This window comes from Neomonachus schauinslandi, chromosome 6, assembly GCF_002201575.2.
Source record: "Neomonachus schauinslandi chromosome 6, ASM220157v2, whole genome shotgun sequence".
NCBI classification, from domain to species: domain Eukaryota; kingdom Metazoa; phylum Chordata; class Mammalia; order Carnivora; family Phocidae; genus Neomonachus; species Neomonachus schauinslandi.
The window spans coordinates 88,324,600-88,336,881 of record NC_058408.1 but is presented as its reverse complement, the minus strand read 5'-3'; the positions used below and the strand labels follow the sequence as shown (position 1 = coordinate 88,336,881).

Below are 12,282 nucleotides of genomic sequence, written 5' to 3'. Positions count from 1 at the left end.
GAAGAAAATGGCCAAACTTGGTGCCAAATCGCCTCCAAACCAGGATGCATCAAGCAATTCAGCCACACCTTTCATTCCTGATTATCCTGGGGCATCCTGAATTGTCTGTCATAAAAGAAACACTTGGAGAGAACAGTTTCTATCACTTAAATTCTGTAAGACAACTCCTTCCCAGAGCAAAAGACAATAAAGCTTCATCAATGCTGACCACATTTATTTGGAATTTGGCATGAAAACTTTAAACAATTTTCACCCACATTTACAACTTTGCCAGTTTAAGAAGAGACTGATGAGCAAATTAAGGGCAAAAAGAAAATGTAAGACAAATGTTTACCATATTTAAGAGAACAAACTCATTTAGCATCACACGCAGCATAATCATACCAGTGTGATAAATTCTCATTACAAATCACTTTTATCTATTTGTTAAGGCAGGTCTGGCAGGACTTCTATTTAGCAAAACAGTCAAACTTGTTCAAAATGCTATCTGTACTTTAATGAAGCTGCATTTACTTTAAAACAGGCTGTAATTCAGAATAGCATATTCAAAATTTTAATGAGTGCCTAAAGTTATTCTGTTAGTAAGGCTTTACAGCATTAAACATCTTAATCCTTAAGTACTATCTTCATGGACATAAACCTCTGGTTCTTCTATTTAAGGCAGAATATTCTAGCATTCTGAATCTAAGAGTTGGAAAGAATTTTATTTTCTTCCACACAATATAAATGTGTGTTATACACAAGAAATACTAAATATTCCTTTATTTTTCTTAATCATGACCCCCCCCATTAGAATAACCCTAGAGTTGCCTACTTAATTGTCCATTATATTGAATCTTAAATTCTCAGTTCTTTCTGGCTCTAGTGAGAACTCAACCTCCCAATAATTTCAAATACCTGTAAATTCTAAAAAATTCTATAGTCCCTGAGTTTTATATGACAAAACATGCTCTTTCCCAAAATGCCATGCTTACTAAATGGAAATGTTTCTATTACATTTTTTCACTGTGTTCTATATGGTTAAAGAGGAGTGGAGGAGGAGTAAAAGAGGAAGAGAGAGGGAAGAAAGGGGTAGAGAGAGGGACAATTACCAGGCGGCTTTTTACCCAAAATTATATTTCACACAGACACAGAACAACAGTTATCACTCTAAGCTTGCTCATGCTGACTGCAAAGATGACAGAAACTTAAAATTAATGAATCCATAAAAGTGCAGTTTTTAGAAACCAAGATGGACATTATCCAGGAGAAGGGGCTGTTGAAGGACTTGTGCCTGTTTTTCAACAGCAATCATCATCCACTGCCTCTGAACACATGGTCTCCTCGTAACTAAGTCATGATATTTCCAAGTCAGATGTTAAGATTTTTGTTTCCGAAACTCAGCTTAACCATAAAAGCCGCCAGAGGAACTTGTTAAGTATACATTTCCCAGTCCCACTGCAGACCTACTGAACCAGAATCTCCAGAGAAGAATCTGATTTTTCTAAGTGATAGGAAATTCAGGTCGTTGGCTTTCTGCCTTTGTACCAGGCAGCTCCCTACCAGCACTTCAACCAAAGCAGCCACACAGCCACTCTGATAAAGGGTTGGCGGCTTCAAAAATAAAGCATAGGACTAAACTCTGATAGGGTAAAGAAGGGGGCAGCCGGGTATCAGTAGCCATGACAAATGTCTAGGCTTATATATTCAACCAATAGGATCAAAAGTCTAGAGAGGGGGCACCTGGGTGGCTCAGTCGTTAAGCGGCTGCCTTCGGCTCAGGTCATGATCCCAGGGTCCTGGGATCGAGCCCCGCGTCGGGCTCCCTGCTCCGCGGGAAGCCTGCTTCTCCCTCTCCCATTCCCCCTGCTTGTATTCCCTCTTTCGCTGTGTCTCTCTCTGTCAAATAAATAAATAAATCTTTAAAAAAAAAAAAAAAGTCTAGAGAGTAAAATACAACACAAACCCACGCCTATATTGTATCACTAGCATCGTCTGGGGATTATCTGTATATTCCAAATCTTCGTATCACCATGGAATTTAGAATTTAATAACCATCCAAACATGGCACGAATCCCTAGACACATTTATATTCTTGGGTCTCTTGAATAATGCTAGTTTAGAATGAAGAAGGTTTAAAATAAAGACTAACAACTGTTTTCCATACAACAACTTAGAGGCAGATATCCACATCAAATGAAAGAATTACCTTCTGAAGGTCCTGCTGCCATTTTCATTTTATTTTTACTTAGTACAAATTATAATCAAACAAATTTCATCTCTGAATTTAACCATTTTAAAATTGATATAGGAATACACATATCAGGGATGTTAGCCAAGAACTGATTCAGCAGCTGTGTGTTTAAGTAATAAGAGCAACGCAAATAAATTCTGAACCATAAATTCCTCTGAGGAAAATTTTTTATTTTTTTCTCCCTTCCTTGAGCTCAGTCTCTCTCTTTTGGCACATTCTGCTCATCATACTATACTCTGTACACTCATAGCACTTCATAAATAATGGAAAAATAAAATGATGTCTGTTAACATAGGCCTGGAGGGATCAATTCTTAGGCACAATTCCAAAGGTTAACTTTAACCATGGGGAAATTGTGCTAAATGCCCTCAAAATGTACTGCTGAAATATTTTTATTTTCAAAGCAAAATGTATAATCAAAATGTGGAATGGGTCACTGTGAATGGGTTAAGTATGTCAATGACTGGAAACTAACTTAAAACATTAACCTCATCTATTTATCTCCATATTATCTAAAATCTCTAAAGCTGTAACCACATTTTGAATAAAAAAATTAATCAATTCCCAGTTTCTCATGATAGTGGGGGAAAAAAAAACCTCACATGGGTAGTGCAAGAGAATAAGCCATTCAAAATTATCTGGAATCATTTTAATATTCATGTTTCCTTGGAGACTGATCAAATTACATTTTTATTAGGATAGTAATGAAGTTCATTTCATTCTTTAAGTAAAAATACCTGACAATAGGGAAAAAGAATCCAATTTATGTTCAAGTTCCAATTTATTCAAGTAGTAGGCCAGGGATTTTTAAATGGCCACAACCAAATAGGAAGATAACCCACTAATGAGTAATTTCTTCTTCAGCATAATGAGTATAAATCATCTCAACACACTGAAGATTAAGACTCTATCCCATAGCACTCGTCAAATGGAAGGCACGTATGAAGTTATGGAATCACACTTGGAAATTCACCATGTCCTCTTATGACTCTTTAGCACCCAGGCTTTCCCTTTCTTGCCACCACAATCAGAAACGAGAAAGTAACAAGAGCAGAGTTTCTGTAGGAACCCCAGTACACTGAAGTCCAGCTAGTCCTCACAACAACTGTAAAATAATTTACATTCCATGTGATGAGTAACTAAAAAAATGAGATTAAAAGAAGGCAATCTGAACTAAAATAAGAAAAGAAAAAGAGAAATCTTTCAATGTTTCGTATCATTTAGCAATAAAGTCATAGGGAGAAGGGAAAGCAAATATGAAACTAAAGAGCAACATCAAAAAAGCCGGACCAAAACAGATAATGTTCAGCTTGCACAACCATTGTTTTTGAATTATTTGATAGTATCTCTCATCAGCTTCTAATGACTACATGTATCTTATAATGAAGTATACACAACAAAGTTTGTTGAGACTAAAGTTATACTTTGAAAAAACATCCAGAAATACTGGCAGGTCACTTGAAAATACTATGTAATCTGGGAAAAAAACTAACGGGTGCCTGTACTTTCATTCCTGACCATCCATGCATTGGGTGGTGTGTTCTAGAATAAAGCAGAAGAAAGGCCACACAAGGGAAACACTCAGCCTAAAAGAGAAATGTACTGGGTTCACTACTGTTTGACAGATGAAGAGAATAAATGTGCAAGAAAGGGAACCTAAGGTTTCTAACACACTGGAGGGAGAAAAAAATAACTATTAAATTCGTGTGGTACAAAAACAAGAAGCCTAAAGTATAAACACTGGGAGTTTATGTGTTGAAAACATGTGGTTACATGCAGAGAGTCACCATGACTCATGGCTATCAAATGAAAGGACATCACTGAAATCATAATTTGCTATGGTATCTTCCATAATATCATTTCTATTACAATAAAATACCTAATTTTTTTGGTTGTTGGATAAAAGGCATAATTTTTAATTATGACAAACCTCCCAAAATGTTGCTATTTCACAAATATTTGGGGACATACATGATAAGAATAAAGGTTGATTTTCTCCCTGGCAAACTTCCAGTAATTCCAGTCTCCATTATCAAACCCACCAATTTCTCCATCTCTCATGATTTACCTTTCTTGGATTTGGCTCCGATCTTCAGTTTTGATGGCCAAGCAATCTGCGTATTTGTTTCCTCCATGATCTGTAACAAAAATTAAGAGAGAAAAATATTGATTCAATTAAGAACTTGTATTTAGATAAGATTCTTCTAAAAAAATTATTTTCAAGTCTTTAGTCTCATGCTGATAAAATGACCTCATTTTAAAACAATGCAAAAAAAAAAGACTTGCTGAAAACATTCGTTTTTATAAGCCTTTAATCTATTAGAAATATTCAAGTATATTTTGTTACTCCCAGTGTTCCTCTCCGTTATGCTTCAGAGTTTTTAACATAGAGACAACAAGACCAAAAGTACATGAACAAGTAACTGACCCCACTTGACGCCAGAACTGTCAGAGATGCTTGTGCTGAATAAAATTCCCCAAGACCATTGCCAACAGATTGCGACACACCAAACATAATCCTTGTAATACAAAACTACGTGGATTAGGCCATACTAAATGAAGACTTTTTTTCTGGGAAAAAAATTAATAACTTGCTTTGGGCACATGTGTATTTCATTAAAACTGATGAAAAACCTCTAAACACGACATCATGTCGTAAGGCTGCATTCCTGTCATCCTTTGCCTGGCGCAAAATGGCATCTTTGCCACAGTTCTTTTCTGCTTCCACGCGACTAATGCAGGCGGGGCGACTGGGACCCAAAAGTGTGAAGGAGCAAGAAGGAGTGAGGGAAACAACCACCACCGAGCAAAAGTGGTAGATGGTAAATAAGAAAGAGTAACCAAAAACTGTTCATCCTTTGTTCTTCTCTACTTTTATCACATGAGTAAGACTAGATTAATGTTTACTTTGTACCATGAATACAGAATTCATCAAAGAAATTGACAGGGCAAACAACTAAACAATTAATAGGCAAATAAAACTAATACACATTAATCACTTTAGAGTAGGATAATATATGCTTTTTATTTTTATTTATTTTTTTTTAAGATTTTATTTACTTATTTGTCAGAGGGGGAGAGAGAGCACAGGCGGGGGAGCAGCAGGCAAAGGGAGAAGCAGGCTCCCCGGTGAGCAGGAAGCCCGATGCAGGGCTCGATCCCAGGACCCCGGGACCATGACCTGAGCCAAAGGCAGACATTTCACCGAATGAGCCACCCAGGCGCCCCGATATGTGTTTCTTAATATGGATTTAGAGTTAACTAAACAAATTAAAGGTGAAGACAACTAAACATGGTGCAATTATTTAAAAAGTACCTTTATCCCTTCAGTACTGGCTATGTATTAGGCATAAGGCTACACAGTTAACATATTAACATGCATCGTACTTCACACAATCCCCCTTTTCATAGCATAAAAGAACTTTCAGCAGATGTTTCAAACTGGCAGCCCACAGATGCATTTTGTCTACCCGTCGTAAGGTTTTTAAAACATGAGCCAACATTTTTAACTCTGGGAATTTCACATAGAAATTAAGATTTCTGGTTCTTTGGGAAACTTGACAGATTTAGCACTTGGAGCCCACATTCCCACATGGCAACACTTGGCTGGCACTGAGGACCAGATGCCCAGGAGTCTCCAGGCTGCCCCCCAACCCCGACTGGGTCTCTCACACGGAGGTCAAGAGCCACTTGCCATTACCATCACATTTGTATTACTCACTTGCCATTTATCATGGTGTTTGCACTACTATTTTTCTCAGAGAAATACCTCTCTACACCTGTGTATCTACTAAAGATTGAAAAACCCAAGTGAGATCACACTGTCCTCACTAAGTCAAGGTACTGGCCTGGCCCTGAAGGTAGGTGAACTTGTTCAGCCCAACCCTGTAAGACCTGGGCCCTCTTCTTCTCCTCCCATCCATGCTGTCCTTGTTGGTTGTCTTCACCATTAAATTGTTAGCTCTAAATCCGTATTTCAAAATAAAACCAATAAATATGATCCTCTTCAGCTTCCTCTGCTCCCCAGGAACATGCCCAGCAGGCTTCCCTGCAGGGCCTCCGTGTCCAGGCTCACTCGCCCAGCTGCCACAGTCCCTTCCACTCCTGCATGACCCCAACTCAAATTCTTCCCATCTCACTAAGTTCCCTCCTACCCCTTGCCCAATCTGAAATTCTCCTATTTTCTGTGTTTACTTGTTTATAATCTGTCTCTGCAAAACAAAAGTAAGCTCTCTACCCTGTACATTGCAAGCACAGGATATATTTAGGTAAATGAGTCTTCATAGCATGCTGATGAAGTAGACCTCTATTCCTTACACAGCTAGGAAGCAGCAGAGCGGGGATAAAAACACCAGACTGCTTGCAAAGACCATACTTTTTTTTTTTTTTTTTTTTAAAGATTTTATTTATTTATTTGACAGAGAGAGAGACAGCGAGAGAGGGAACACAAGTAAGGGGAGTGGGAGAGGGAGAAGCAGGCTTCCCACTGAGCAGGGAGCCCGATGCGGGGCTTGATCCCAGGACCCTGGGATCATGACCTGAGCCGAAGGCAGACGCTTAACGACTGAGCCACCCAGGCACCCCGCAAAGACCATACTTTTAACAACCAAACTATACAGATCATAGGGCCTCTTTTTAAAACATGTATATACATATTTGAAAGTATCTTTAGGGGGCGCCTGGGTGGCTCAGTCATTAAGCGTCTGCCTTTGGCTCAGGTCATGATTCCGGGATCCTGGGATCGAGCCCCCCATCGGGCTCCCTGCTTGGCGGGAAGCCTGCTTCTCCCTCTCCCACTCCCCCTGCTTGTGTTCCCTCTCTCGCTGTGTCTCTCTCTGTCAAATAAACAAATAAATGTTTAAAAAAAAGAAGAAGAAAATATGCTTTAAGATTTGTGCATGACAAACGGCTTTAATGTCCTATAAATATTTTTCAAGAGCCTACCTAGGCACCACAAATTCCAGGACCCACAGCTATGAATAAGACACAATTCCTAGTGTCCACAAGCTTACAATCCAGTCAGGGACACACACAAAGAAGCCAACCACCGACAGAGGACTGGGTGCCTACACAGGACCTGCTGACAAAGATGGTTCACAGCCACTAACTTGAAAGGTCAGGTTAAGGGAGGTAGTTAGTAAAAGTTTTCCAAAATATAATCTACAAAGTCCTGAAAGTCAACTAAAAGTAAATTTATGGATAAGTTCCATAGTCACTGCATGAGGGCAGGAGGCCCCAATATGAGGGACTTCTCGCTGGTCACCCTATAATTTCAAGCCACTAGACATACATATACCTTCAAAGTGACTAAAAACTGATTCAGAATTTTCCTCTGAGTTGGCTAATACACCCAAAGAGATAAAATGGAAAAATGAGATCTTACTATAATTCTGTTGGTGGGGAAGCAGTAAGAATATAATCTATATACTTTTCTTTCCCTGAATTAAATAATTTGGCCATTTAATCCAGTAAATTAGGGTGCCATAATTATACTACTATGAGAGAGAAGCTTCCTTGACAACATATGGTGGCAAAACATAACTTTCTAAAATCTTAATCATTTGCAGAACTTCCTAGAAATCACCCTGCATATATATTTGATTATCTTTTTATTAAACACTAATAGAGGCTCCATGATAGAAAATAATATGCCAGAGAAAATATCCTCAAAGTTTATAATAGCCATCAAGTCAAATGCTACTTTATACACACTTCCTCTAAGCGACCCACCAGTTCAGGGCTTCCACTGTGCAGTGAAGTGGTGGGACTCAGAAATGCTCACTTTCAACCTACCTAACATTGACACCATCTGTGTGGGGAAGAGAGACTATGCCAAGCTTAGTATCCCTAATCTAAAACCAGAGTTTTACCTTCCATATCACATGATCTCCAAAGTTACACGAGCTACAGTAAATGTCAAACCTTCTAAAGAAAATGAATTACTAGTTCCCGGAATCTGGCACCCATAGCTGACCTTCCTCTATGATTAGAAAAAAGTGACTCCACTGAATATCATGGCCAGTCAATGCCAACCACACAGGTCATTCATTAGGCTGCAATCCCCACACAGAGCTCCGACTGGATGCTTCTCAGACATCCCTTTATTTGTTCATCATTTTACATAATCTAGTCATTAAGAGCAGGTGGCTCTAGAGTCAAGTACCACTTTCTAGCTATTATGATGGATGAATTACTTTTATCAGCTTTTATCCTCTGTATAATTAATTATACTACCTACTCATAGAATTGTTGTGAGGTTTTGATAAGAAAACATGTGGAAAACTCCAAACACAGAGCATGGCCCACAGTGATTATTAGATAATATTGACCCTTGTGTTAATTACATATTGATTACCTTTGGTCAGTCACTGTCCTGGAAACTAGGGCTACAACGGCAAATAAGATGGTGCTTCCCTCCAGGAGCTCATGGTCTAACAAGGAAGAGGACAGGTTAACCCACCATTATGTACTGTGTGTCAAGTTTCATAATGGGGCAGGGCAATATGAGAGTGTATAGAGGGAGTCCTAGCCTAGTCATGGGTAGTCAAGGAAAGTTATGTCAATAAATGCCTATTAATGGTGTGACCTAAAGGAAGAGAAACAGCTAGCTGGAGAAAAGGTGGAGAACGTGTCCCAGATAGAAGAAGAGTACATGTAGAAAGGTCTAGAAGGAGGGAGGGCAGGTACTCCAGAGGGTCTGAGGGTGATTCAGTGTGGCTGAGGTGCTTCAAGTCTCACTTCACACATCAAGGACAGCAAATGTGTCTCAGGTCTTCTCCACCCACCTATGGATCTGCACATGGACATGCTCATATAGCCTTGAAGACACGACACAAACCAAAGCTATCCAGTACCTGTGCTTGGCTATCATTCACTACAAATCAACTCTGAAAACCAGGAGAGTAACTACAAATAGGAAGCGGCCACACTTATTTCACTTTTAGGAAGTCAAAATTCTCCTTAGGAAGTTCTCAATGAAGCTTTTCAAACCATCACCTCCAATGACTCCAAGTCAGTTCCTACAGCATAGATACTGCACATTAATAGTTGGTTTTAGCCTCAACCAGTTATGGAGTAGTAGAGTGGAAGCAGTCCTATGATCAGGAGGAGGAGTAAGTACAGCTCTCTGCTGGGAGTATGGGTGGACAATGGTCCAGGAACCCTAGGATTGAAGTTGGATTACTGGAAAAGGGGGCGGAAGCATGAGCCCTGGTAGAAGTGGGATGAGGATGTAGATCATGGGGTGCAGAAGCAGAAATCAGGGCACTAAGCAAGTCAGAAGCTCTGTATCCAGCAAGCTATTTTTAAAAAGATGTCCTAAATGGTCATCAAGACAAATAGAGAAGTAAATCAAGGTAAACAAGGGAGCTGGAAAAGGTGAGGTCCAGAGCTGTGGCTGAAATGAAAGAAGCCACAAAACCTCTGAGAAGAAAATGACTCTCTTATGTTTAAAAAAAAAAAAAAAAAAACCTAGGTTTTTTAAAAAAAATCTTATTATGGCCCTGTTTCTACCTTCACAAAACCAAAGCCCAAAGAACAAACTACTAATTTTGAATAATTTTCTATAAACATTAAAGCATACCTTAAATATTTTAAACACTTATTTTAACTCATTATTCTGGATTATTTATTAATAAAACAGCTAAAGGAGGTCAGAGATAAAGCTAGGATTTCTCCTAGAGGCAAAAAAAAAAAAAAAAAAAGTGGCTAGAAAGCTTACAGATGAGTTACATATAGTTTTAAAAAGATGTCCCAGGGCTTCCAGACAACCCTGACCTAAGTGCTTACTTTCCTTTTCAAAGAGGCCATGTCTGAGTTGAACAAGAGCTTAGGTGTAGACACAAGTGATATAAAGTCACTGAGCAGACTGGGTTGTTGACATAACAAGTTTCTGTGACATCTAAACGATCAGTACATCGACAGAGGAGATAATCCGGGGCAAACTATAACGGGAGCTGCTGGAGATCTCTTAGCATCATCACAAAATCCAGACAGGTTTTAAAAAAACCTTAAGTACTGAAGTGATATTTTTTTTTAAATTATAGAAATGGGACCACTAAAGCAGTTTATTTTAAGGATCTCATAATGGATGAAAACACTGACACCTTTTCAAAAGGATATTATACATTTTCCACAATCCAATTAATTCCTACAAGGAAATCACTCTCTAGAAACCCATGTTATGCTCCAATTCTTAAGCAAGCCAGGATACTGTCCAAATGTTCAATTTGCATTCAAGGAATAATTATTAAGTGGCTAACTCTGACCAACCCCTCTGCAAAACATAAGATGTGTGAAATTTTAACTGAAAGCTGGGAAACATGCTTAAAATGGCAAGTGCTTCCTTGTGGGGCAAGGACGCCATGTATCACGATGTCAGTTAGGTAAAGGAGTGCCTCGGTGTACAAACCACCAAATCTCCAAGAAGAAAATGAGTATCTTCTGTCTCAGGGAGAAAAATCCTAAAGTGAGTTCCAGCTAGTTTTTTTGTTTTTGTTTCTTTAATATCATTGCCCTGGTTTCTACCTTCACAAAAATCAAAGCTCAAATGTTTACTGAAAATGATTCAACTTAAATATTTTAAAGACTTGTTCTAATGCATAATTCTGTACGCCATATGTTTATGCCATTTCAAATAGGTCAGTTTCAACTTATGGACATGATCATTGTCAAGAGAATGTCTTCTCATTTCTACCAATTTCTGCTAGATTTCTTTAGTTCTTTTATTATAAGCAGTAATTCTCTATGTCATGGGGAGAGGAGATCTGGGAGGCATTCATCTAAAGATAAAACTATTTGAAAAATAACTATTTTAAGTTTCCATTGTTAAACTTGCTATACTCATTACTTACAAGGGATTAATAATGGAAATGTAACTGAATTCTTATGCTAATCTCAGATCTGATGAAGAGAAAATATTTATAGTAACAAAAGTATTTGAGCCAAGAATATCAATTTTGAAACATATGAAGCAATTAAAATTAAGATAGTTTATATCAGAAAGACTATATATTTTTGTAGTTCATGTTTGAAAGTTATTTTTTCATGATGAAGATAGCATGCTGTGGATATGTATCAGCTTAGGAAGTTACTCATCTTAACTTTCTTATTCATATTTGTATTTTGTAAACAGGGCATAATGTACCCTGATCAAAGAGTAATAGCACTGCTTTTTTTTTATATTAAAAAGATATCTAGGGGCACCTGGGTGGCTCAGTTGGTTAAGCGACTGCCTTCGGCTCAGGTCATGATCTCAGGGTCCTGGGATCGAGCCCCGCATCGGGCTCCCTGCTCGGCGGGAAGCCTGCTTCTCCCTCTCTCACTCCCCCTGCTTGTGTTCCCTCTCTCACTGTCTCTCTCTCTGTCAAATAAATAAATAAAATCTTAAAAAAAAAAAAAAGATATCTAATAAACATGGAATCGTATGTTCCTGTTTCGGTTTTAGTTTCTATGGGGAGTAAGGGAGGGAGAGATGGCAAGGGAGAGTAATGTTTACATGGGCTGGAAGTTGGAATGTTTTTAATTGGAAAAAAGTTCTATCAGCTATAGAAAAAAATTTCATCACAGATTTATAAGGAATCATTTAAATAATTTCACTTAACCAAAATAAATTGTTCAAATTAGAACAAAGTAATATCCAATCAAATTCTACATGTAGTTTTATCCACGATAAAAAATAATTTCTACTTATATTCTCAATGCTCAAGTGATAATATATGTTTTTCCATCTCCAACAAATTCCAGATTAGCACACCATGTAGAAAGAGAACATATCTACCAATGTTCACTATACTACAGATTTTGCAAGTTTGCAGCAATTATAGGATAATATCTTACAGATGATGGAAACCTTTGCCAAACCAACAATTCTACTAACATGCTTATTTCACCAAATTCTTCAATCCAGACATAAAGTTAAAAATCCACAGGTAAGTAAACAATATCTCAGATCAACCAACGACAAGTCTATTTATGCTGACTTTACTTGAAATATTTATTCTTGGACCAGGAAAAGAACGCTGAACACTCTAACTTGACATTTATACTCT

At 38.1% G+C, this 12,282-nt stretch overlaps 1 protein-coding gene across 1 annotated transcript in view; it reads right to left on the bottom strand.

Moving 5' to 3' along the window:
- Window positions 1–12,282, bottom strand: part of BICC1 (BicC family RNA binding protein 1) — a 301,301-nt gene that overhangs the window by 129,368 nt on the left and 159,651 nt on the right. Inside the window, exon 3 of the mRNA XM_044916472.1 lies at window positions 4,302–4,371. Coding sequence (XP_044772407.1) covers window positions 4,302–4,371 — 70 coding nt within the window. The remainder of the gene's footprint in view (window positions 1–4,301; window positions 4,372–12,282) is intronic.